Source organism: Gopherus flavomarginatus, chromosome 11 (assembly GCF_025201925.1).
Source record: "Gopherus flavomarginatus isolate rGopFla2 chromosome 11, rGopFla2.mat.asm, whole genome shotgun sequence".
Classification (NCBI taxonomy): domain Eukaryota; kingdom Metazoa; phylum Chordata; order Testudines; family Testudinidae; genus Gopherus; species Gopherus flavomarginatus.
Window position 1 is genome coordinate 1,800,338 of NC_066627.1, and position 27,697 is coordinate 1,828,034.

General features: G+C 47.1%; 1 protein-coding gene and 1 gene segment (V, D, J or C); one reads left to right on the forward strand and one right to left on the reverse strand.

The window, feature by feature from the left end:
* Positions 1-2,750: 2,750 nt before the first annotated feature.
* LOC127031866 (olfactory receptor 6X1-like) lies at positions 2,751-3,723 on the reverse strand. The gene is given in 2 exon segments (XM_050918884.1): positions 2,751-3,651; positions 3,653-3,723. Coding segments are annotated over 2 exon segments (972 nt in total).
* A 17,831-nt stretch (positions 3,724-21,554) lies between these two features.
* On the forward strand, positions 21,555-23,617 carry LOC127031682 (immunoglobulin heavy variable 3-21-like). The segment is given in 3 exon segments: positions 21,555-21,634; positions 22,098-22,487; positions 23,454-23,617. Coding segments are annotated over 3 exon segments (600 nt in total).
* The last annotated feature ends 4,080 nt before the right edge of the window (positions 23,618-27,697 follow it).

A 27,697-nucleotide genomic window follows, 5' to 3' on the forward strand; every position in this document is an offset into this window, starting at 1 on the left:
ACAAGTGTGTCTCTTCATGTGTGTATTTCTGTTTGATTGCTTGATTGTGTTTGTTACTGTATCTGGTTGTGTGTGTTCGTGTCTGTGAGAGTTTTATTGTGTATATATATGATTGAGTGCATATTTTCAGAACACACAAAATGTGCAGAGGCAGTCATCTGAAACCATCCACTCAATGTGCCGCGGCAGTCAAAAAAACAAACAGAATGTTAAAAATCATTAAGAAGGGAACAGATAATAAGACAAAAATATTATATTGCCTCTCTATAAATCGATGGTACACTCACATCTTGAATTCTGCACGCAGATGTGGTTGCCCCATCTCAAAAAAGATATATTGGAATTGGAAAAGGTTCAGAAAAGGGCAACAAAAATGATTAGGGGTATAGAACGGCTTCCGTATCAGGAGAAATAAATAAGACTGGGACTTTTCAAGTTGGAAAAGAGACGGATAACGGGGGATATGACAGAGGTCTATAAAATCATGACAGGTGTGGAAAAAGTAAATATGGAAGTGTAATTTACTCCTTTTCATAACACAAGACCTGGGGGTCATCAAATTAAATTAATAGGCAGCAGGTTTCAAACAAACAAAAGGAAGTATTTCCCCACACACACACAATGCATAGTTAACCTGTAGAACTCTTTACCAGAGGATGTTGTGAAGACCAAGACTACAAGAAGGTTCAAAAAAGAACTAGATACATTCATGGAGGACAGATCCAAAAATGGCTATTAGCCAGAATGGGAGAGATAGTGTCCCTAGCTCAGGGGCTTGGTCTCAACTTCTGTCTTCTTTATTGGTAGATCTAGCATTTGTGGAATAGTTAGATTTACATTTTGATTAATATTTCTATTCATTCTAATCTAGTTCCCGTCCCCCACTTCAACATAGAAGTTCCTGCTCACCGCTTCCAGACATCTCCCTCAACTTCATTTCTCTCTCATGTTTCTTGTTGCAGTGTAAATATAACCATTTCTTCACCACTTATTTCAGTGCTTTCCCTTGGGACTTAGCTGGCAAAGAGCCTATGAATGTCCCCCAGGATGAACTTGCAGAAATTTTTTAGTATGCAAAGTTTGGGCTGAATTTTCTCACTGAAAACCAGAGAAAACTCTTTGAAACCATGTACATTTTGTCCCAGCTGAGTTTGCATCCCATCTTTCTTCCATTTAACATGTCAGAAACATTTCCTTCTGCCATGGAGTCACAGTCCAGCGCTCTCCCACAGCTCCGTAACAGACCCAGGGAAGATCCCTTTAGAGTGTTAGCCCTCCGCAGGGTCACGCTATCTCACTGGGATAAGCCCTTTGATGCCATTGCCTCCTGAGACTGCACCTGTGGGCCTCCAGCAAGCCTGCCTCTCTCCATGAGCTCCCTGCTGTGAGTCCACTCAAACGGGGCCCCTGGGGAAGGCTTGCACACCCCCAGCGAGCAACAGAACCCAACCCTTTTCAGGCTGCAGTGACCCTCCCACAGCGCTGTAAAAGTGAAGCATTCATTGGAAGTCTGGAACACAGCGTAGAAAGTTCTTGGATACCCTCGAGAATAGAAAGTTAGAGCACAGTCCAACTGGGGCTGTCCCAAGTCCAGGTGGGCTCAGATCCCTCTGTCTCCAGTATAGAAACATTCCTTCTTCCAGATGACCACCCTATATCACCTCCCCAAAGCACCCCCTCCCTCCTTTGCCTTCTTTCCCAGGCTCTCTCTCCTCAGCTCTTTGTTCTCCCTCCAGCTACAACTAGCTGGCTTCCAAGGTGGGGTGAGCCTTAGGGTCAGCAGCTGCTCAGTTACCAAGTGTCCAGACTGCTAGGCAGGGTCACACATAGGCCTCTGCAACAACAAACCCCCTTTCCCACCACCTGGTTCAACACACAGGGGAAACTGAGGGCTGGCTGGAAAACAAGATTTCTGTTTCTCAAAAAATGTCAAGGTTTTGATATTTACTTTGATTCTGCATCAGAATGAAAACTGGAGTATTCAAAAAATTTCCTTAAAAAACAAGAGGTGCAACTCAGACTAGCCAACAGTTCAGTGTTTCTTACACGGGAGTCCCAAGTTCAAATCCCTGTTCCTATCAGGCCTGGCACCAGCTGGAACTGGGGTTGGGAGGAGGGTCTCACATCCTAGCCTGGCCTGAGCTATAACTACCTGGTTTCTGGTTTTGACCAGAAACACCTCCTGGAGCTGAGAAACATTGCCAGCAACAGTTTCCCTGAAAGGGATCGTTTCTGTGTACAATTCAGGAAAGATGTTGATAAATTGGAGAGAGCTCAGAACAGTCACAAGAATGATTAAGGGAGCAGAAAACACATCGTGTGAGACATTCAAAAAGCACAATTTATTTAGCTTAACCAAAAGGAAGTTAAAGGGTGACTTGATTATAGTATATAAATATCTACATGGAGAAAAAATATTTAATAATGGGCTCTTCAATCTAGCAGAGAACATGATCCAATGGCTGGAAGTTGAAACAAGACAAAGAAATAAGGCATTTGTGTTTAACCATGAGCATAATCAGCCATTAGAACAATTTACCAAGGGTCTTGGTGGATTCACCATCACTGAATTTTTAAATCAAGATTGGATATTTGTTTAAATGATCTGCTATGGGAATTATTTTGCAGAAATTCTCTGGCTGAGTTATACAAGGGGTCAGACTTGATGATCACAAAAGTCCCTTCTGGCCTGGGAAATCTATGATTTAGATCAGTTGGGGTCTGGCTCCATTGAGTCCAATGAAGCTAAACTAATTTATACCAGCTGAGCATCTTTCCATCTCATTCTTGGTCAAGCACGTTTTTGTACACACTGCTTTTTTCAAGGCCTCTTTGACTTCCTTGTTCCTCAGCGTGTAGATAAAGGGGTTCAGGAGGGGAGTGATGACCGTGTTCAGCACAGAAACCACCTTGTTCAGCTCCAGTGAGGAGTCCACCTTTGGCCTCACGTACATGAAGATGACCGTCCCATACAGTATGGAGACCACAGTGAGATGGGATGCACAGGTGGAAAATGCCCTCTGCTTCCCGCTGTTGGAAGGGATCCGCAATACAGCCGATATGATGAAAACATACGATATCATGGTGAAGGAGAAGGAGCTCAAGAGAACGATGGCAGCCACTGCAAACACTATCTGCTCTAGGAAGCGGGTGTCGGCACAAGCCAACTTCAGCAATGGGGCCACATCACAGTAAAAGTGGTTAATGAGGTTTGGGCCACAGAAAGGGAGCTGGCAAACCAGGATGGTCTGCAGGAAGACAGTCAAGAAGCCACCCAACCACGACCCCAGGGCTAACCGGAGGCATAGCCCATGGCTCATGATAGCCCCATAATGCAAGGGGTCACAGACAGCCAAGTATCGGTCAAAGGACATGGCAGCCAGCAGGAAAAACTTGGTGGCACCCAGGAAGAAGTGGAAAAAGGCTTGGGTCAAGCAGCATGGGAGAGAGATGGACCTCTTCTGGGTCAAAAAATTAGCCAGCATCTTTGACACCAGCGTAGTGATGTACCAGATCTCAAGGAAGGAGAGGTTCCCCAGGAAGAAATACATGGGGGTGTGGAGCCGAGGCTCACGGATAACAATAATAACGATGAGAACATTGCCGATAATGGTGAGTATATACATGAGCAAAACCACCACGAAGAGAGATCTGCAGCTCTAGGGACACAGGGAACCCACGGAGGATAAACTCCGTCACTAAGGTTTGGTTTCTGACGTGCATCGTTTGTTGGGAAATTCTCACTCTGATCCTCTTTGCCTGAAACAAATAATAATAAAATTTTACAGCATGATCTGCACTTGACCCCTCTCAGTCTCTGGGTTATCTCTTCATTGTTTTTTTTTTAAATCTAGTGTGTTCTTAACTCAGTTAAGTAACTTGGGTTCAAATAACAGCAAAGACACAGCTTAGCAGCTCAAGGCCAAGTTACAAGCTGATTAAACCTACAGCAGCTAACCACGTCCACCCCCCCCACCAGAGAACCCCCCACAGCAGCTAACCGCACCTGCTGCAGCAGCTAACCCAGCCCCTCACGGCCCCCAACCCAGCGAGCCCCCCCAGCAGCAGCTACCTCCCCTGCAGCTAACCCCGCCCAGGGACACCCCGCATGTGGAAGCTGACCCCACCCCCTCTATGGCAGCTAGCACCAGTTGGGGAGCTCGCCCCAGCTCTCCTCTCCTTCACCTCCTCCACTGAGCACATGGTCCCCACTCAAATTCTCCTCCAATCGGCGCTGCAGGCCTGGGAGGGGAGGAGAATTAGAGCGGGGGCTGTGTGCTCAGCAGAGGAGGCAGAGTGGAGGTGATCTAGGGCGGGGAACTGTTCCCCTGTGCACCCCCCCGTTACTGCAGGCAGTCCTCCCCGCGCCCCCCTGCCCCAGCTCACCTCCACTCCACCTCCTCGCATGAGCAGGCTTTTAGGTGCCCTCAACCACTAGGCGCCCCAGGCGGCCGCCTAGTTCGTCTAGTGGTTGCACCGGCCCTGGTTGTGTCTCCATTGCTACGTTAGCGTTAAGAATACATCTCTTCTCATTTGTAACAGCAAAGACGACATGACCTCGGGGTGCAAACCCTCCAGGTTACGGGCCCTGTGCCTTCATCTCTTAGGCTAGAGCTAGATTCATACATTCATAGATTCATAGACTCTAGGACTGGAAGGGACCTCGAGAGGTCATCGAGTCCAGTCCCCTGCCCTCATGGCAGGACCAAATACTGTCTAGACCATCCCTAATAGACATATATCTAATCTACTCTTAAATATCTCCAGACATGGAGATTCCACAACTTCCCTAGGCAATTTGTTCCAGTGTTTAACTATCCTGACAGTTAGGAACTTTTTCCTAATGTCCAACCTAAATCTCCCTTGCTGCAGTTTAAGCCCATTGCTTCTTGTTCTATCATTGGAGGCTAAGGTGAACAAGTTTTCTCCCTTCTCCTGATGACACCCTTTTAGATACCTGAAAACTGCTATCATGTCCCCTCTCAGTCTTCTCTTTTCCAAACTAAACAAACCCAATTCCTTCAGCCTTCCTTCATAGGTCATGTTCTCAAGACCTTTAATCATTCTTGTTGCTCTTCTTTAGACCTTCTCCAATTTCTCCACATCTTTCTTGAAATGCGGTGCCCAGAACTGGACACAATACTCCAGTTGAGGCCTAACCAGCGCAGAGTAAAGTGGAAGAATGACTTCTCGTGTCTTGTTTACAACACACCTGTTAATGCATCCCAAAATCACGTTTGCTTTTTTTGCAACAGTATCACACTGTTGACTCATATTAAGCTTGTGGTCCACTATGACCCGTAGATCTCTTTCTGCCATACTCCTTCCTAGACAGTCTCTTCCCATTCTGTATGTGTGAAACTGATTGTTCCTTCCTAAGTGGAGCACTTTGCATTTATCTTTATTGAACTTCATCCTGCTTACCTCAGACCATTTCTCCAATTTGTCCAGATCATTTTGAATTTTGACCCTGTCCTCCAAAGCAGTTTCAATCCCTCCCAATTTGGTATCGTCCGCAAACTTAATAAGCGTACTTTCTATGCCAACATCTAAATCGTTGATGAAGACATTGAACAGAGCTGGTCCCAAAACAGACCCCTGCGGTACCCCACTTGTTATACCTTTCCAGCAGGATTAGGAGCCATTAATAACTACTCTCTGAGTACGGTTATCCAGCCAGTTATGCACCCACCTTATAGTAGCCCCATCTAAATTGTACTTTCCTAGTTTATCTATAAGAATATCACGAGAGACTGTACCAAATGCCTTACTAAAGTCTAGGTATATCACATCCACCACTTCTCCCTTATCCACAAGGCTCGTTATCCTATCAAAGAATGTTATCAGATTAGTTTGACATGATTTGTTCTTTACAAATCCATGCTGGCTTTCCCTATCACCTTACCACCTTCCAAGTGTTTGCAGATGATTTCTTTAATTATCTGCTCCATTATCTTCCCTGGCACAGAAGTTAAACTAACTGGTCCGTAGTTTCCTGGGTTGTTTTTATTTCCCTTTTTATAGATGGGCACTATATTTGCCCCCTTCCAGTCTTCTGGAATCTCCCCCGTCTCCCATGATTTCCCAAAGATAATAGCTAGAGGCTCAGATACCTCCTCTATTAACTCCTTGAGTATTCTAGGATGCATTTCATCAGGCTCTGGTGACTTGCAGGCATCTAACTTTTCTAAGTGATTTTTTACTTGCTCTTTTTTTATTTTATTGTCTAAACCTACCCTCTTCCCGTAAGCATTCACTATACTAGACATTCCTTCAGACTTCTCAGTGAAGACCGAAACAAAGAAGTCATTAAGCATCTCTGCCATTTCCAAGTCTCCCGTTACTGTTTCCCCCTCCTCACTGAGCAGTGGGCCTACCCTGTCCTTGGTCTTCCTCTTGCTTCTAATGTATTGATAAAAAGTCTTCTTGTTTCCCTTTATTCCCATAGCTAGTTTGAGCTCATTTTATGCCTTTGCCTTTCTAATCTTGCCTCTGCATTCCTGTGTTATTTGCCTATATTCGTCCTTTGTGATCTGACATAGTTTCCATTTTTTATATGACTCCTTTTTATTTTGTAGGTCACACAAGATCTCGTGGTTAAGCCAAGGTGGTCTTTTGCCACATTTTGTATCTTTCCTAACCATTGGAATAGCTTGCTTTTGGGCCCTTAATAGCGTCCCTTTGAAAAACTGCCAACTCTCCTCAGTTGTTTTTCCCCTCAGTCTTGATTCCCATGGAACCTTACCTATCAGCTCTCTGAGCTTACCAAAATCCGCCTTCCTGAAATCCATTGTCTCTATTTTGCTGTACTCCCTTCTACCCTTCCTTAGAATTGCAAACTCTATGATTTCATGATCACTTTCACCCAAGCTTCCTTCTACTTTCAAATTCTCAACGAGTTCCTCCCTATTTGTTAAAATCAAGTCTAGAGCAGCTTCCCCTCACTAGCTTTTTCAACTTTCAGTTCTGTGGTTCTTCCACTCTTCAACCAAGGGCTTGTATACATTTAACATTGCAGCCGCAGCACTTCAGCATAGACACAAACTACGCCGACGGGAGGGGTTCTCCCATCCGCGTGGGTAATCCACCTCCCCGAGAGGCACGAGCTAGGCCGTCGGGAGGGGTTCTCCCGTCCACGTGGGTAATCCACCTCCCCAAGAGGAGCGAGCTAAGCCATCGGGAGGGGTTCTCCCGTCCGCGTGGGTAATCCACCTCCCCTAGAGGGGCGAGCTAGGCCAACGGGAGGGGTTCTCCCTTCCGTGTGGGTAATCCACCTCCCCGAGAGGCAGGAGCTAGGCCATTGGGAGGGGTTCTCATGTCCGCGTGGGTAATCCACCTCCCCGAGAGGCGCAAGCTAGGCCGAAGGGTGGGGTTCTCCCGTCTGCATGGGTAATCCACCTCCCCGAGAGGTGCGAGCTAGGCCGAAGGGAGGGGTTCTCCCTTCCGTGTGGGTAATCCACCTCCCCGAGAGGCAGGAGCTAAGCCATCGGGAGGGGTTCTCCCGTCCGCGTGGGTAATCCACCTCCCTGAGAGGTGCGAGCTAGGCCGGCGGGAGGGGTTCTCCCGTCTGTGTGGGTAATCCACCTCCTCGAGAGGTGCGAGCTAGGCCGGCGGGAGGGGTTCTCCCATCTGCGTCAGTAATCCACCTCCCCGAGAGGCAGGAGCTAGGCCGACAGGAGTGGTTCTCCTGTCCACGTGGGTAATCCACCTCCCCGAGAGGCAGGAGCTAGTCCAACGGAAGAATTTTTCCATTGACCTAGAACTGTCAACATGGGGACATAGGTCATCTTAACACCATGATTCGGGAGGAGGGGATTTTTCACACCCCTGACCAAGTCAGTTAAACTGACCTTATGTTCTAGTACCCGCCAGGACTGAGTTCCACAGAACAGCGCCCCATCCCATGCACTGTCTGAGATTGCTCAGCACGATTGATTGGATCCAACCCCCCTCCAAGCCTTCCATTCAGGAGCTGTGACCAGCCTGTGTGTACAGTGACTCAAACAGCCTCATCCAAGTGGATCACAGCGGTCCAGAAAATTGTTTTGCCATCACATGAATATTTTCAAGATTTAACAAACAATTCGGCTCCATATAAAGATTAAGCCACAAGGTTTCAAGTTTGTTTGTTTTTTAAACTAAACAGAAACAGGCGGACAGTGAGAGAGAAACCTGTCTTTCCAGTTGGAAATGCTCCACTTTGTATAAAAGAGAGGCTGTATACACCCACGGTTAATGCACTTGCCTTAGATGTAAGAGTGCCTGGTTCAACCCCCTTCTCCAAATGAGCCAGAGCAAAAACTTGAACTTGGGTGTCCCACATGCCAGCCAAGTGCCCTAAACACCCACCAGTTCTCAGCCTCATGTCTCCTGTTCTGTGGTTTCAGCCAGAAGTTTCCTCCTGGACCTGAGAAACCTTCCCAGCAAAATTTCTGTGGAAACCAACCCTTTCCCACAAAAAGATTTGGTTCCAACAACTTGGAATGTTACAATGAAAAGCTGTTTCACTGAGAAATCTCTGACCTGCTCTACTCAACAGTAGGAATGAAGCATAAAAAGAGAAAAGGGGTTTCAACACGAACAGTATCTACACATCTTTCCCCCCCTAAAGCTTAGGTAGCCCTAACTCATCTCATGTATCCGCCTGTGACGGTGTGCGGTCGGGGCTCGACCCTCCCTGGGGAGGCGGGGAGCCACACTGCCTCGCTACACGTCGTCTGAGGGCCTCTGCCCTTGGGGTTGAGCAGCCAGCAGTTCAGGTGGCTCAGGCCCTGTAGCCAGGACCGAGCAGTGGCACAGTCAGAGGGGGCCCAGCCCTTGGTTCGGGTGGGCACCAAGCCCACAGTTACAGTAGCTCAGGCCCTTGTGGCCCAGGGCTGAGCAGTTAGCAGTTCAGGCAGCTCGGTCCATGTAGGCAGGACTGAGCAGTGGCACAGTCAAAGAGGGCCCAGCCCTTGGTTCGAGGTGGGCACCAAACCCCAGTTACAATAGCTCAGGCCCCTATGGCTCAGGGCCGAGCAGTTAGCAGCTCAGGCAGCTCGGTCCATGTAGGCAGGACCGAGCAGTGGCACAGTCAGAGGGGGCCCAGCCCTTGGTTCGGGTGGGCACCAAACCCCAGTTACAATAGCTCAGGCCGTTATGGCTCAGGGCTGAGCAGTTAGCAGCTCAGGTGGCTCGGACCCTGTAGACAGGACCGAGCAGTGGCACAGTCAGAGGGGGCCCAGCCCTTGGTTCGAGCGGGCACCAAACCCCAGTTACAGTAGCTCAGGCCGTTATGGCTCAGGGCCGAGCAGTTAGCACCGGGGATGGCCTCCTCAGGCCAGGGGAGGGGGAGTCTGCCACCCTGCATGGGGTGGCAGGGGGAACGCAGGCCCTCCCACTCCCCTGCGTTCCAGCCCGGGGCCCTAGCAGCGGCTGATGCCATTCACGGTCAGTGGGGACTCCTGACCGCAACACACTGACATGGGTCCAGGTACACTTGCAGTCTGACTGGGGTCAGCTGCCCCCGGGCTACTTCCTATCTCTCCCTCTGGTCCTACCTGATCGGGGCCCTCAGTCCCTGGGAAGCGTCGTAGCATGGGCTCCTCCCGGCCAGGGCTGGGCGGTAGGTCGGGTAGTGCCTCAGGAAAGTCCGGCCAGGCCTGGTCCGGGGGTTCCTCGGGGTAGTAGCAGGGACGGGGCAGTTCCGGCAGCTCCTCTTCGTAGCGGGCGCGGGGCAGCTCCTCGGCGTAGCGGGCGCGGGGCAGCTCCTCGGCGTAGCGGGCGCGGGGCAGCGCCGGCAGCTCCTCGGCGTAGCGGGCGCGGGGCAGCGCCGGCAGCTCCTCGGCGTAGCGGGCGCGGGGCAGCTCCTCGGCGTAGTGGGCGCGGGGCAGCGCCGGCAGCTCCTCGGCGTAGCGGGCGCGGGGCAGCGCCGGCAGCTCCTCGGCGTAACGGGGAAGTTCTGGCCAGTCAAGGCAATGGCCCTGGGCCTCCGCAGTTTCCCAGTCAGGAGCACCCTCTAGCAGGTCCGCTCCCAACGGCGGCAGGGCTCCAACTGAGGGATGCGGACCTGCTTTTATACTTCCGGGGTGCCTCCTGACCCTCTAAGGGGTGGGACTACCGCTCAGTGGCCCCGTCCCTTTTGGCATCTGATGGGGCTCGACCCTCCCTGGGGAGGAGAGGAGCCATACCGCCTCGCTACACCCCCACTTCCCGGACTGGGGGAATGGCTGAGACCTCTGCCTTTCTCTCTTGAGTTTCAGGGCCTCTGGTTTTATTCCACCCCAAAGTTTTGGTTTCGATTCCCACCAGGATTTCCCTTGCCATCAGGTCATTCCAGGAGTTGAGCTCAGCATGGTCACAGATGGGAAAGCAGGTGAGTTTCAAAGGGGACAGTACTTATCAGTAAATGGATGGCTATTGGCGGTGGAGAAGGTTAGGTTAGACCTTCACTGACTGCAGTGGAATTACGTGGATTTATACCAGCTGCAATCTGATCCACACTATTTAAATATGATAATCCAGAACTCAGATCTGTCGTCTATCTCATACACACACAATCCATCCACCTATTTTTCCAGTACACACTCCTCTTTCTTCACATAGATTAAGAGATGAATGAGTGTCTCTATCTATCCATCCTCCCTCATCGGAGGTGATCAGGAATTTCTTGACAGAAAATTTTCTTCATCAGAGAATGCCGTTTAACCAAACTGAATTTTTTTTATTGGAAGCATCTCAGTTTTCAATCAAACTTTAATGGGGAAGATTTCTCAGGTCCTGGATGGAATTTCTGGTCAAAACCATAAGAGAAGGCCAAAACAAGGCCTAATATGAGCCAATATCCTAGTGGTTAGGACACTTTTGGGGGCATATAGGACACCTAAGTGCAAATTCTTGTTTGGCCTTATTCCCAGCTGGGACCTAAAGCTGTCTCTCAGCTGCGTGTTCCAGCCACCTGACTGTTCTGAGTTGGGTCTCCATTTTTAATGGAAATGTTTGCAAGATCTCAGTGTTATCTCAGTGTGAAATAAAATCTGTTTTCTCTTTTTGGAAAAATAGAATTTGGTTTCCATCCAGCCCAAATTCCCCTTAAACACTCAGCTACCTCTGTCCACCATCCCATATACACTTACCTGTCTGGATGAATGAACGCTTAGAGTCAAAGTGTTTTCTGTTCCTTGTAATATGGCAAAATGATTCAACACAATATACTCACATTATATTCTTCTTTATTCTTTTCTATTTCTCTTTATTGAAGAGAATTTCCTGAGACGTTATCTCTTTGCCACCTTTAATTCAGACCTAGTCACACAAAGTGCGAGATGGTTCTTTGAAGAAAATACATTGAAAATGTCCTTCAAACTGAAAGGAGCTATTTCAGTGAACTGGTGATAAATTCAAACTGGTTATTTTAAACATATCCTTGAATTTCATGATTTATGGAAATATCCTTCTATCAGTGCATCAGGATTAGAATACAAAGCCTCATGTAAAGCAAACAGCGAGTACAAACAGATGAGTTTCCCCATGTATCTGTTGAGAATATTTCATTTTTAGTCAGGCTGAAATACATTTAAATAACTCACCTGAGAACCAGCAATGGAAACCTTTCAGCTGCAGATTTCTTGAAGTTGTCCTTGGACACTCAATATATTAGATCCTCAATGTGGTGTGAATAGTAACTATGGCAGCAAAACTCAACAGAAGTACCACAAAAACCTGCTCATCTAGCTGCTCAGCAGTGTACGGATATGGTAGGGTGACCAGATAGCAACTGTGAAAAAACGGGATGGGGTGCGGGGTAACAGGGTCCTATATAAAAAAAAGTCCCAAAAAGCAGGACTGTCCCTGTAAAAACGGGACATCTAGACACCCTAGGACACGGACTATAGCATGGACCTGTGTAAAAGCGATAGACTCTGGCTGTTAATGTTTGCAGAACACTGAAGATTTAGGGTGCGTTTTATCTGGCAATCATTGTTACCTTTATATGGCACCTCATTGCCATTGATCCTCAGCTTGAAGACTTCATCTGGGAATTGAAAATTAGATCCTCATTTTCTGCCTGTGTATTAGGAGAAACAAACAATGTAAAAATTTAGTTTCCACGGGAAAAGAGGGAGGATCAGTGACTGAAAATCTTGCATTGGAGCAAACGTGCATTTGGGGGTTGACATAAGTAAACTATGAACCATCAGTTGATAAGAACTCCCCCCTCCCCGCCCCTTGGACAATTTGCAGATAGAAAATGAGCAGAACCATAATGAGCTTGCAGTACTAGTTTTGCCCTTTGGGGGTTTCACTGAGCACTGAAGCAGACTTTCCTGGATTCTGCATGATAAGTCTTATTATTGTTTGATACAGTTTCATTGCCTTGCTATAGTGCAAACTTTTACATGTAACTACAGTACCAAATGTCACACACCAGCTTTTCTAGTCATTTCCCTCCCCCCACCCCCCAAGTTCATTAGTGCTAAGGACGGAAAGATCACAGGTTAGGATGGTCCCAGTCATACATTGTTTATAGAGGACGAACAAGATGCTACATAGAACATTCTCCATCAGTTTAATATATTAAGGCCTGAAGGGACCATTAAACAATCTCATCTAACCGCCTGCATACCCAGTTATTTAACCCAACAGTTTGTTTTCAGCTGAGGCACATCCTCCAGAAAAGCATCCAGGTGGATCTGAAGACCTCAAGGATGGAACATATGTCCAACCCGAACAAGCCTGATTTAAACTGAAATCAGAGCGGTGGCAGAGGGTTTAACAACTTGTAGGGGAGTGGACTCACCCCTGCGGTGCCTCCTGCTGGTCGTCCATGGGAATTAGCTCTTCCAGCGTCCTGGAGCGCCCCGTGCAGGCTGGTGATCTGTCTTACCACTGGCCCCCATGTCCCTCGCAGAACCCTAGTGCCCCTTTCTCTGGGTTGCTGTCCCCCTGACAGTCCCGCCCCCCCCCACTGTGGGCCCTCCCCAGGGAACCCTCACCCACTAACCCCACCTCACCTCAGTGTAAGGCTACTGCCAGTCACCTTCTAGCCCCTGTGCCCTGGGGCAGACTGCAGTATATGCCACTCATCACAGGCAAGGGTGCATTGGATCTGCTGCCTCTCTCTATAGCTGGGCTGCCCCTCTGCAGCCCCGGTACTGGTCTAAGGCCCTCAGCTATGCCCACAGCCTGAGGCTTTCCTAGGCCGGAGCTCCCCAGCAACTCCAGCCTTCCCCCAGCCCTGTGCCACTCCCAGTACCCTGCTCAGCTCCCTAGCAACCAGGCCCTTTGCTCTACAAGCAGAGAGAGAGGGTCCTGAGCTTCTGCCTGCCCTGGCCTTCTTATGAGGCCCCCTTAGTCTGTTTGGGGCATGGCCCCAGCTGCAGCCACTTCCCCCAATCAGCCAGGGCTTTGCTCCCTTCCCCAGCCCCAGCCCTCTGCAGGGCTTTTCCAACCTCGTCAGGGCTGGAGCGGATGCTCACCCCACTACATAACCCTTCTGCAATGGTTTAACTCACTCAGTTTAAAATCCCACCTTATGTTAAACTGCATAACTCTATGCAAACCCACTCTGGCTGGATAACCGTACTCAGAGAGTAGTTATTAATGGCTCCTAATCCTGCTGGAAAGGTATAACAAGTGGGGTTCCGCAGGGGTCTGTTTTGGGACTGGCTCTGTTCAATATCTTCATCAACGATTTAGATGTTGGCATAGAAAGTATGCTTATTAAGTTTGCGGATGATACCAAACTGGGAGGGATTGCAACTGCTTTAGAGGACAGGGTCAAAATTCAAAATGATCTGGACAAATTGGAGAAATGGTCTGAGGTAAACAGGATGAAGTTCAATAAAGATAAATGCAAAGTGCTCCACTTAGGAAGCAACAATCAGTTTCACACATACAGAATGGGAAGAGACTGTCTAGGAAGGAGTATGGCAGAAAGAGATCTACGGGTCATACTGGACCACAAGCTTAATATGAGTCAACAGTGTGATACTGTTGCAAAAAAAGCAAACGTGATTTTGGGATGCATTAACAGGTGTGTTGTAAACAAGACACGAGAAGTCATTCTTCCGCTTTACTCTGTGCTGGTTAGGCCTCAACTGGAGTATTGTGTCCAGTTCTGGGCACCGCATTTCAAGAAAGATGTGGAGAAATTGGAGAGGGTCCAGAGAAGAGCAACAAGAATGATTAAAGGTCTTGAGAACATGACCTATGAAGGAAGGCTGAAGGAATTGGGTTTGTTTAGTTTGGAAAAGAGAAGACTGAGAGGGGACATGATAGCAGTTTTCAGGTATCTAAAAGGGTGTCATCAGGAGGAGGGAGAAAACGTGTTCACCTTAGCCTCCAATGATAGAACAAGAAGCAATGGGCTTAAACTGCAGCAAGGGAGATTTAGGTTGGACATTAGGAAAAAGTTCCTAACTATCAGGGTAGTTAAACACTGGAATAGATTGCCTAGGGAAGTTGTGGAATCTCCATCTCCGGAGATATTTAAGAGTAGATTAGATAAATGTCTATTAGGGATGGTCTAGACAGTATTTGGTCCTGCCATGAGGGCAGGGGACTGGACTCGATGACCTCTCGAGGTCCCTTCCAGTCCTAGAGTCTATGAGTCTAGAGAGTTACTGTTCTGAGAGGCTTTTGCAGGCTGGGCTATTTATCTGTCCTGCTTCACTGTAGTGTCTGAGCACCGCACAGCCATGAGTGCATTTAGTCTCTCAACAGTCCTGGGAAGTAAGGCAATCCTACTATCCCTGTTTAATAAATGGGGAAACCGAGGCACATAGCCCCAGGGTCACAGAGTTGAGGGTTGAACAGGGAACACATTCCCCATCTCCCAAGCCCTTGGGTAGATCTCAAACCAAGACAGGATTCATCTGAATTCAAAGCTCAATCACAGTATCCCCTTACCCAGCTTGTTACTGGGTTATTTCCCACCTCTCTGCAGCAGAGAGATAGAAAAGGTGCACGTGTGAACCTTTCCATACCCACTGACATTACTGTTGGCTTTAAATGGACACCAGAGGGAGGCAAAGGACTAGAGAAGAGGATGGGGCTCCTCTGTTTCACAATGATACAATTCACACCAGTTTTTGTTCTGCAGCAGAATTCACACCGAGGAAACCCCCTCTCATTGACCACATCCTCTCCTAGCCCCACAGGCTTCCCACAACCGACAGAGCGCTCCTGAAGTCAACGGGGTTTTGTCTACTCCACAAGCCCAGAGTTTGATAGTGAATCCCATTCACTCCCCTACTTTCCATGTTCTCTGTATTCATTTTACTCCTACACAGACAGTCCTTATTGGCTTGTATTTCTAGTTTGGAGGTTGCTTGAAACCTAATTGAAGTGGTCTATGCAAATTCAGTGATAAGCCAGCCTATTAAAAGGCAAGCAAACAGGAATATTCGCTGGGAGAACTGGTACCCAAGTCATTCTCCACAGAGGTGTATCTGAGCTGTTAGAGGCGTATATCCCAAATCTGCAATGTGATTCCAATCATTCTCTGGTTTTCCCTTTCAGAAATCTTTTCAGGTCAGCATTTTTCTTCCTTTTTTAAAGTTTAGTTTATGCAAAACCAGAAATTCCGGCAAAGACTTTCAGATGTTGGCACTGAGGATTAAGATTTTGACTTAATTTGGAAGCACAACTGCCATTAAAACGAATGAGAGGTGCTTGACAAATTATCACCATATGCAGCTTTGAAAAATCATGCCCTAGGGCTGGTATTTTTCCAAAGGATCCTAGGGAACTTATTCACCCAAACCCCACTGAAAGTCAGTGAGAGTTAGGTGCCTAAATGCCTTACACCACTTCAAATAGCCCAATGCTAAATTTTTATTTAGACCTATAACTGACTGCACCATCTTCCACGGATTTATACTAGAGCCGCTTTGGGCTCAAGCAGTTCTGAAGACATTTGCTTATTTAGATGCCCAATGTGAATTTAGGGCCAGATTTTTAAACCTATTTAGACACCTAAATGTGCAGATAGACACCTTTGAAAAATCACACTAGGCCCCTAACACCTGGCCCTCACTTCTTTCAATGGGAGTTAGACACCTTGGTGGAAACCCCACTAGGTCTCTAACTGCATCTTTAGCCCCATAAAGACCTTTAAATATCAGACCGTTAAGGAGGCTAGAGTAAAAAGGTTGAAAGTGATTATACGAGTTAGGTGCACAAGTTCCAATGAAAGTCGATGGGATTTCGGCTTTTGAGTCTTTTAAGTGCTGTTAGAAATTAACTTTAGGCCCAATGCTGGGATTTCCAGAGACCTCAAGGGAGTTAGATGCCAAAATCCTACTCTTCAGAAGTTTGACACTCCCATCCCCAAGAAATGAAAATCTTGGATACATTTTGTTAGAATATTAACTACCATAATTCTGTCTTTACAGGGGTCAAGGCAGTTGTACAACTAGCAGAGTTCGGAGGGGATGTGAAAAAACCAGGAGACTCTCTGACTCTCCTGCAAAGCCTCTGGGTTCACCTTCAGCAGCTACTGGATGAATGGGGTCCATCAGGCTCCTGTGAAGGGACTGGAGTGGGTGTCCACAGTTACCAGTGACAGCAGCCAAGCTACTACTCCTCGGATGTTCTTGGGAGGTTCACCATCTCCAGGGACAATTCCAGCAGCCTGGTGTTCTTACAGACAGGCAGCCTGAAACCTGAAGCCACTGCGGTGTGTTACTGTCCCCACACACAGTGAGGAAAACCAGATTATTGTCCTTGCAAGAGCACATCAAGCATGTGTTAGCAAAGGGAGGGGAGACGGAGCAGAAATATTGAAGAAGCTGAAAGGTTTTTGGTAGGATTGTGGCAGAAAAAAGAAGTCACTGAGTAGAGAACAAATGCTGTTTACACCAGCAAGGTAAAAATAAGTGTAACTCACTTTTAAACATCACAGAGATAGATGCCTTTTTCTAAAAAAATCTCTGACCAGGTGAAGTGCCCACATGATAGCAGCAGAGGGCTGAGAATGAAAAATGTGATGGCTTTTCTGCATGTGGCAGCAGGGGGGCGGGAATTACCAAGGAAGAATAGATAGAAATATTTGTGGAAAACCTTTGGGGAGCCCATGGGGGACTGAGAGATATAGGAAGGCTGTGAAAGATGCCAGGAGGGCCTAGAATCCTATGTCAAGATTTCACAGTGGTGCCTTGCCTCTTCTCTTTCTGGAAGGGAGGAGAAGTCAGCAGCCCTTGATTTAGTCCAGAAATAAAGCCCTGGAAACTTGAGCTTCAATTTCCAGAGGAGCTTAAGGGTGGGAGATGCCTAACTTTGCATATGGAATGTCTAAATCTCTTCTAGCCCTTTGAAAATTCCACCCTCTGAAGCCAACCTGAAGAGTTGAAAACTGAATCCTGATATTTATAGATTTCAAAGCCAGAAGGGACCATTAAAATAATCTAGTCTGACGTTCTGCATAGCATAATAACATAAGAATGGCCATACTGGGTCAGACCACAGGTCTATCTAGCCCAGTATCCTGTCTGCCAACAGTGGCCAGTGCCAGGTGCCCCAGAGGGAATGAACAGAACAGGGAATCATCAAGTGATCCATCCCCTGTGGCCCATTCCCGGCTTCTGGCAAACAAAGGCTAGGGACACCATGGTCCCTGTTCATCCTGTCTATTAGCCATTGATGGACCCATCCTCCATGAACTTATCTAGTTCTTTTTTGAACTCTTTTATGGTCTTGGCCTTCACAACATCCTCTGGCCGAGCGCTACAAGTTGACTGTGTGGTTGTGTGAAGAAATACTGCCTTTTGTTTATTTTAAACCTGCTGCTTATTAATTTAATTGGGTAACCCCTAGTTCTTGTTTTATGAGAAAGAATAAATAATACTTCCTTATTTACTTTCTCCACACCAGTCATGATTTTAGAGACCTTTATCAAATCCCCCCTTAGTCATCTCTTTTCCAAGCTGAAAAGTCAGCACAGGCCAGAGAACCTCACCCAGTGATTCCCATGTCAAACTCATAACTTGTGGTTGAGTTAGAGATATGATGAGCCGAGAGACAGCAGAATTTCATAGGGATGGGGCTGATGGGTATTTTGTAGTCATCCTAATGCAAATATGAGTTCCTTTTTCTATATTAAAGACTGGCTGGAACAGTTTTTTTCTGAAGAAGGCTACCCATTGCTATTGCCTTCTCCCGCTGCCAAATATTTTGCTGTTGTTCATATACACCACCATGTGTACTTTTGTTTGTCTCTCCATACTGCTGAGCTGCTTTGTGGGTAGGTAGAGTTGTCTGGCACCTGGAGAAAAGTCTCTTCCTAGCAAATGCTTTGAATGATATAAAGGATTTATGAACTACAACACCCGAGTGGTGACAGCACCTTGAGCTCCACTAGGGTCTTCAAGGGTATGTCTACACAGCCTTTTGGAGTAACCTTCCAGCCTGGATCCACAAACAGCCTTGGGAGGGGCTTCAAAGACTCAGCTTCGGCCCAAGGTGCACCTGCAAAGTGCAGTTTATACAGCTATTTTTACAGACCTAGTGCGGACCCCACTAGTCCTAGTCTGTAGAACCGGGCTGGGAAGCTCACTCCAAAATGCTGTGTAGATTGACCCTTAATGAGTTTTCTTTAAGGAAACTTTTTCTGGCTTTTTTTCTAGCCATGTGCAATCCATTCATCCATCCACCCATCGTTCTGCAGTCTCCCTCTGAAATCTTCTAAAATATCTATCATTACTTCGGCACTATCTGTCTACCTCCAAAACGTGTCTTTATATCTTCAGTTACCCAGAGCCAAGTGTCCCTGGTTCAAACAATTGCAGAAGTTAAAAGGCCAGGAGAGTCCCTGAAGCTGCCTTGCAAGTTCTCTGGCTCCAATTTCACCAAATATTGGATGCAATGGGTCCGGCAAGCTGGTGAGATTGGACTGACCTGGATCGGAGAAGTCAGCACAAATGGGGTAGCAACGAACATGCTGCAGTCTCTTCGGCCACGGTTCAGCATCACAAGGGATAACACCAACAACATGGTTCACCTAGAAATGAGGAACTTGCAGGCTGATGACAGTGCAACTTATTACTGTGCGGCCCACTGTATTGCAGGCTAGTACAAGAACCCAGAGGCCAATGTCACTCAATCCACAGCAGAATCCTCAGCATTAGGAGCTTTTATTATTGAGCTGTAAGCCTGGCCCAAGGAATGTTGAGTCAATGGGACTCTTTCTATTGACTTCATTGGTCCTTGACTCAGATCCATTATGTTCATAGATTTTTAAGGCCAGAAGGAACTATTAGTATATCTAGTCTGATCTTCTCCCTAATCCAGGCCAGAGAATTTCACCTAGTTACCTCTGGATTAAGCCCAGTAATTTGTGTTTGACTAAAGTATCTTCCAGAAAGGCATCCTCTCTTGATTGGAAGACCTTGAGAGATGGAAAATCTGCCATTTCCTTGTTGCAAAAGTTAATCATCCTCCCTGTCAAACATTTGGATTTCTACTTGGAATGTCTGGCTTTAAATTCCAGTCATTGGTTCTTATGTCTTTATCCAGAATGTTAAAAGATCCCTTTAGCTCAGTGGTTCTCAAACTGGGGCCACCACTTGTGTAGGGAAAGCCCCTGGTGAGCCGGACTGGTTTGTTTACCTGCCTCATCTGCAGGTCCAGCTGATTGCAGCTCCGATTGGCCGCGGATCGCTGCTCTGGGCCAATGGGGCCAGCTGGAAGCGGTGGCCAGTAAGTCCCTTGGCCCACGCTGCTTCCTGCAGCCCCCATTGGCCTGGAGCAGCGAACCGCAGCCAGTGGGAGCCAGGATCAACCAGACCTGTGGACGGGGCAGGTAAATACACCAGCCCGGACCGCCAGGGGCTTTCCCTACACAAGCGACAACCCCAGTTTGAGAGCCACTGCTTTAGTCCCTGATATTTTCTCCCCAGGAAGGTACCTAGCCTGAAACATCAGCAGTCTCTTACCTCTCATAAATTTAATCCTGTGACTAGGGTACTGGAATATGAGTTGGCTTGGCAGAGTTCAATTTTTATTTTGCTATAATTTCAGGTATCAATATTTATTTAAGGTTGGTTTTTTTTGTTTGCTTTTGTTGTTGTTTTTTATCTAAATGTTCACAGTTGGGGGACTGGACACATTAAATAATAGTAGCTGTTGAGATTAAAAAAGTTAAAGAGTTAAAAACAAATGGTCAACATCCTGTCAAAATATACAAAGTAACTATTCTTAAATCAAACTAAGCTCACAAGCAGCATTTATCGTACTTTGTCTATCTGTAAATTTCAGCTATCATCAACGGAAATATTTTTTATCTGTGTGTGCACAGGAATACAACATTTACTGATAAAAGTCTAATACTTCCAAACGTAACTAGGAGGCAGGAGAATTGGCGTCTATTCTTGTCTGTGCCGTGCATGGGCTGTGTGATCTTGGGAAACTCACAGGAAGGCATGGCAGGAAGGGACCTTCTGGGTCATTGAGTCCAGTTCCTTCTCTCCCAGGCAACCCCATCACATAACCTGGCTCATAAATTCATCAAGCTCCATCTTAAAATGACTTAGTTATTTTGGCCTCACTATCTCTAGTGGGAGGCTGGCCTAGACCCTCACCCCTTTATTTCCCGTCGAAATGTGCCCATGGTCAGTTTGTCTCCATTTGTTCTTTGTGCCCCATTACCCTTAATAGTTCTTCTCCCTCCTCGGTGTTGAACCCCACCCCTGGATGTATTCGTAAGCCTCTGAACGTCTGTTTTCCCTCCCATTCCTTGTCCGTTTACAGCATAAACTCTTTGGGACAGGGAATATCTATGTACATATCAGTGCCTAGGTACAGGGGGTCCCAGTTTCTATTAGGCCCCTAAGTGCTACCATAATTCAAACTAATTCTGTGAGACAAAGCCACACCTTCTGTTGATGTGAATTCTGCTAACATTTCCTTGGTGAAATCTACGATACCTCTTCCTATGGACACTGTTAGTTAGTCACCAGTTATTCATGCAGTACTTACGTGGGGGGCAGCCTCAGATCTTTGAGAGGACGGTATAAGAACCGTTCCCTAGGCAGATGTGGTATAATCTGTCACTAAATAGGTCTCATCCTGGTGTCTAATAATTAGAGATTGGCTTAAACTCTGAAGCAAGAGACTTAACAGCCCATCCAGATTTTCTGTTGCCATTAAGTATGATAATTCTGGACACTTTTCTGCTTTAAGAGTTGAAGGTTGCAGTTTATACACTGGTCTGAGAGCCAGAGGAAGCCAGGTTCATTTGCAGAACTTTAGTCTGACAGATACCATGTGTGGTTTTAGATGAATCATCTGTGCCTCGGCTTCACCCATCTGCCAAAGGAGGAGAGTAGTTTATATTTGCAGCACTGCCCCAAAGATCTCTTTGTGCAGGACGAAAGTAAAAGGATACATTCCCTGCACAGAAAATTTTGCTACATCACATCTAATCTAATGCTTTCCAGAGTGCATCAGACAAACTCCACCCTGTCATGCTCCGTGACTTTTAAGGTTACAGCATTACCCTTATGCAAATGAGGTAGGGCCATTTCCTCTTTAAAACCTCAGTGGGAAATGGCACCAGCAAAAGGAATTTGCTTCCTTTTCCTCCTCAGACGTTCTTTAATCCAAGCAACCATGAGCCCTTTGCTAAGCTTCCTCTTCTCAGCAGCAATGTTATCAGGTAAGAATGAGCAAAGGCATCTCATGTTGTCTGGAGGATTGGAGCACTCCATTTCCATTCAGATGAGTGGGAATTGGTATTCACATCCCATAGGAGACATACAAATAGTATTAGCAAAGTCAGAGTAGTGGAATTAGTATTAACATGGACATGCTGGTTGATGTTAGAACAGCAGTATTTCAAACAGCCAGATGAGACAGGGTCTCTCGTGATAGCCCCTATACAAAGCGAGCTGTAAGCACTGTCCCCCCGTAAGTGCCTACCTTTGGATTTTCAAAGCCGCCTGGGGGGTTGGCCCCACAATTCCCATCTATATGAGTGGGACTTGGACAGCCGTATGCGCTGGCTGGCTTTGAAAGTCTCACCTTGACTAGACAAGGCAGAGTAAGGGTGGGTGTCTGGCAGGGTGGGGCGAATTGTGGGGCAGCTAAAGGACTCATTAATTCTTGCCCTTTATCAGCAGGTGTCTGGTCTGAAATCCAGTTTGTCCAGTCTGGGGCAGAAATCAAAAAGCCTGGAGAGTCTGTGAAACTGACCTGTAAAGCGTCCGGCTACACATTTAATCAGTATGGAATGAACTGGGTCCGACAGGCTCCTGGGAAAGGACTGGAATGGGTGGCATCCATCAGGACAGATACTTTTGAGGCTTTCTATCCCCCAAATCTGAAAGGGCGAGCCACCATCAGCGTGGATGTCCCCCTCAGCACAGCGTATTTGCAAATGAACGGCCTGAAATCTGAAGACACCGCTGTGTATTACTGTGCAAGGGGCGCAGTGAGAAGAGACACATCCCTGCCATTCATAAACCCCGACAGAAAGGGCTCACTGCTGCTGACAGTGGTATCAAAATGCAGTGCCCCCCAATGCCCTAATGTTACCGCAAATCTAAAGCCCTGATCCTGGAAACACTTACACACATGCTTACCTTTACGCACAGGAGTAGTCACATGGGCTGGGCTTCTCTGTGGGAATTAAGGGAGTTAGGCACCAAAATCCTACTGAACTTCACAGGGAGTTATGTGCCTAATTCCCTTGGGTTCCTTTGCAGTTCCTAGCTGAGTTCAATGGAACTAGCCACCTGCACAAGGGAAAGTGTTGACACCTAAGGGTTAGATTCACAAAACCCCCATTCTGCTGCTGCCCAATCCTGTAGGCACCTAAGCTTACCCAGTGCCTGAATTCTCACTGTGAAGTCCACTCAGCCTCGGTGCCAGGCTGGGATTGTGAGAGGAGGCTCAGGGTACTGAGCACATAAATACTGTTTATTTCAGTGTCTAGCATCCTTAAGCTCCTTGGTGCTCCTAGCTTTGTGATCTCCCCATCCACCTACACAGAACCGAATGCACAGATGCAGAGCCAAGGAGGTGTTGGGAAGAAGGTTCCCCTCGTGTGCAGCGTATTCTAGAACAGGCTGCAAGAAGGGCTCATGCACTTTCCTCTGAAGCAGCTGGTGCTGGAGAAAACAGACTGAACGAGATGGACTCTTGGGTTCTACCATTTCTTGGGATTTTTCTCTTGAATTCTGTAACCACTTTTGCCCCCCATCTAGTCCATCCTCAGTGCACCTCAGAACTAGTCCATCTGTTCTTTACAACACAGGACATGTGTACGTCGTATACGTTCCAACCAGAAGGGCAAAGATTGAAAATAAAGTTCAGATACGGCAAGGAGCTCTAATAGGACATGTTGGAATTAAATTAAGGTGGAGTGGAGGTTCTCTTTTCCTTCCACCAAGCACAATGGACCTAGGGGAATTAGGTGCTCAAATCCCATTGTACGGCAATGGGTGTTGAGGGCCTAAAGCCTTTTACTCCCCTAGATCTCAAGAGTTGCCTTCTGTGCCTAAGACGACCGAGCACCATGCAGAAGAACAGACGAGATGAGGCGGAAGAGCAGTGGGACCACGTAACAGAAATAATCAGGCTGACAAGCCGCACTGATGCACCAAGCCAGCCCTTGCTCTTCAGCGTGCGCGACTTTTAAGTCCACTGCACTGTCCACATGCAAATGAAGAAGGGGCATCGTCTGTTTAAAACCTCAATGACAAAACTCACCTGTGAAGGCCATTTGCTCTCTCTGGCTCCACAGAAGCTGGTGTTTGAGAACAGCAACCATGGCCCCTCTGCTCTGCTTGCTCTTCCTGCTAGCAACTCCAACAGGTGAGCATGTCCAAAAAGATCTATGAATTTCTCCTAAGCAATGTTATGGTAGCCCCCAGCGACCCAGACTGACATCAAAGACCCATTCCTTGGGCTCTGTGTAGACAGACAGAAACTGTTCTTGCCCTGAGAAGATTAAAATCTAAACAGACAAAGTAGATAAAGGGTGGGAGAAAGACAGGGTTGCTATCAATATTTTACAGAGGGTTGCTTTTTTTTAATTACAAGGGGAAAGGTGGAGAAGGCAAAAGATTCTTAAGTATTTTTCCTGTTTATCCACAGGTGTCCGGTCCCAAATCCAGTTTATTCAGTCTGGGGCAGAAATTAAAAAGCCTGGAGAATCCGTGAAGCTCACCTGCAAAGCATCCGGTTACACATTTACTGACTACTCCATAAGCTGGGTCCAACAGGCTCCGGGGAAAGGTCTGGAGTGGGTAGCAACGATTAGGACTGACAATTTCAACACTTTCTATCCTGAGGCTCTGAAAGGGCGAACCACCATCAGCGTGGACACCTCCATCAGCACAACGTATCTCCAGATGAACAGCCTGAAAACTGAAGACACTGCTGTGTATTACTGTGCAAGACACACAGTGAGAAAAAACACATTCATGGCCATTCATATACCCCGCTGAAAGAGGAAGTCATTGCTGACTGTGGCATCAAACATGCAGAGCCCCTAAAATGTCCTATTGTGTCACAGCAAAACTCAGGCCCCTGTCCTGGAAACGCTCACACCCATGCTGACCTTTACTCGCGTGTGTAGCCATATTGGCTGGGATTCTCAGTGGGGCTGGAAAAGCCTAGTGTAAGTCATGGCCTCAGAGATATGCACAAGAGAGCTCCTGAAATAGCCTACTCCATGGACAATTGTAAAGGAAGTCACGTAGTTCCCTAAAATAGGGAATCTCCCCTTGGACTCGGAGGTTATATTACCTCTGTTATTGGCACTGGTGCTGCAGCTGCTGGAATGCTGTGTCCACTTCCAGTGGCTGCAGGTCAAGAAGGATGTTGATAGATTGGAGACAGTTCAGAGAAGTGCTACCAGAATGATTAAAGCATTAGACAAACCTGCCTTAGAGTGAGAAACTCCGAGAGCTCAATCTGTTTTATCTCCACAAAGAGAAGATTAAGAAGTGACTTGATCACCTTCCAAGTACCTAGATGGGGAAGAGAAATTGGATAACGGGCTCTTCAGTGCAGCAGACAAAGGTACAACAGGATCCAGCGCTGGAACCTGAAGCTAGGCAATGTCCAGCTGGAAATAAGGGGATGTTTTTAAATTGATATTTAGGTGAATTAACCATTGGAACAACTTATCAAGGGTCATGGTGGATTCTCCATCACTAGCAATTATCGTCTCTATGATTCTATGTCTTTTAGAAAATAAATAAATGAAAAATCCGACAAGGGAGATTTAGGTTAGATATCAGGGGAAAGAAACTTTCTAAGAATAAGCATATCTAACTATCCCAGGGTTTCTCAAACAGGGGTAGCCGCTTGTGTAGGGAAAGCCCCTGGCGGGCCGGGCCGGTTTGTTTACCTGCCCCATCCACAAGTCCGGCTGATCGCGGCTCCCACTGACCGCAGTTTGCTGCTCCGGGTCAATGGGGGCTGCTGAAATCGGCGGCTACTAAGTCCCTTGGCCCACGTTGTGTCCAGCAGCTCCTGTTGGCCCGGAGCAGTGGTCCAGCGACAGTGGGAGCCGCGATTGGCCGGACCTGCAGGCAGGGTAGGTAAACAAACCGGCCCGGCCTGCCAGGGGCTTTCCCTGCACAAGTGGCCACCCCTGTTTGAGAAACTCTGAACTATCAGCATTGGAACCAGTTACCTAGGGAGGTTATGAAATCCCCATCACTGGAGATTTTTAAGAACCGATGAGGAAAGCTTCCACTAGGTCTAGGCATATCTAATCATGCCTCGGTCACCCGGCTATATGACCTCTTGAAGTCGCTCATCCTGCCCTACCTTTCTAGGATTCTCTGACTTTTTTGTGCTCTGTGACTGAAGCAGAAGACAATCAGAATATTTCACTTCCTTTAGTGACTTTCTCCAGTGGAGGATCTCATTAAGGTATTTGCATTGGACTGAATCACTGTGGAATCCCATATCTCTAGCACAGAGATACAGGCTGGTGACTTCAGCTGTCAGGCTACTGATGTGCAAATGCCCCAGGTTATTGGAGGCGTCTCTGGAGACGGTGAATTGAGGTAATATGGGGTACCTGCACTATCTATACTGGAGACCCACTGCAGTCCCTTCCCAGGAGCATGACAGATCCAATCCAGCCAGTTGTTACTGATGAAGAAGCCAGAGGCCTTAGAGGACAGACTTACAGAGTCTCCAGGTTTTTTCACATCCCCTCCAAACTCTACCAGCTGTGCCTGTGACTGGGCACCTGGGGACGGGGGGAACATCTGGCATTTTTAAAGGGTAAAGTCAATGGAACTGGATACCCCACTCCCTAAGTCCCTTTTGATAAATACCAGTCAACATTCACGTGAGCCCTGCTCCAAACCCCACTCAGACCAATGGAAGTCCTCCACTTGCCTTTTGTGAACTTTGCACTAGGCCCACAATGCGCAATATTGCCAAATATCCCTATAAAATACAGGAAACCGTAATACCTTTAAAGGCCACTAGACTGAAGAGACAATTCAGCCAAAATATGTTGTTGATGCTGGATAAAGAGCTCATGTTGTCTAGACATTCGCTGCCCAGACACTTTCTTGTGCCCTAGCCATGCAGGTGCACAGATAGTAAAGGACTTTGGCAGGGCATTAAGGATATGAATTTGCAGCTCTTCTTTTCATAAGCCATGTTTTAGCTCTAGCCCTCAAGCTGTTTTGGGTATTTCTATTGATCCCACACATCGCCTCTGCTTAGACATGTTAGACGTCCTCAAGTCAGCAGAGCTAGATGAAATACACCATAGAATACTTAGGGAACTGGCCAAAGAGATCTTAGCCATTAACCATTATCTCTGAGAACTCGGAGGAGGACAGGAAAGAACCCAGAGGACTGGAAGAGGGCAAATGGTACCTCTCAATAAAAAGAGGAATAAGGGAAACCGAAGAATTATAAACTACTAAACTTAACTTCTGTACCCAGAAAGAATGGAGCAAATAATCAATTTGCAGGTATCTAGAAGATCAGGTGACAAGTAGCAGTTAAAATGGATTTGTCAAGAACAAATTGTGTCAAACTCACCTCATATCCTCCTTTGACAGAGTAACAAGATTTGTGGATGGGTGAGGGAGAGGTGGAAGTAGTAGGTGTGGTATATCTCAGTTTCAGTAAGAAATGTGATGCCGTCCGAGGCGCCTTCTCATAAACCAACTAGGGAAATATAGTCTGGGTGAACCTACCATAAGGTAGGTGCACAACTAGTTAGAAAATGTACTCAGACAGTAGTTATCAATGATTTGCAGTCAAATTGAGAGGGAATATCGAGTGGGTTCCCACAGGGATCTCTCCTGGGTCTGGTTCTATTCAATAGCTCCATAAATGACTTGGATAATGGCAGAGAGAGTACATTATAAAGTTTGCAGATGACACCAATATGGGAGGGGTTGCAAGCACTGTAGAGAACAAGATTAGAATTCAGAATGATCTTGACAAACCAGATACATAGTCTGAAATACATTGGCTGCATCCACATTCACTGCCTGTGTATCTTAACCCGGCAGCGAAAGGCTCTGGCAGGGGGAGGAGCAGTAAATTCCTTCCCAACCCCAAATATCAGTCAGTTGGACCCTGAGCATGTGGGCAAGACCCAGCAGCCAGACACCTGGGAAAGAATTCTCTGTAGTAACTCAGAGCCCTCCCGGTGTTGTGTCCCATCACTGGCCATTGGGGATATTAGCTACCAGCAATTGCAGATGTGCCTGCAGTGGCATGTGAC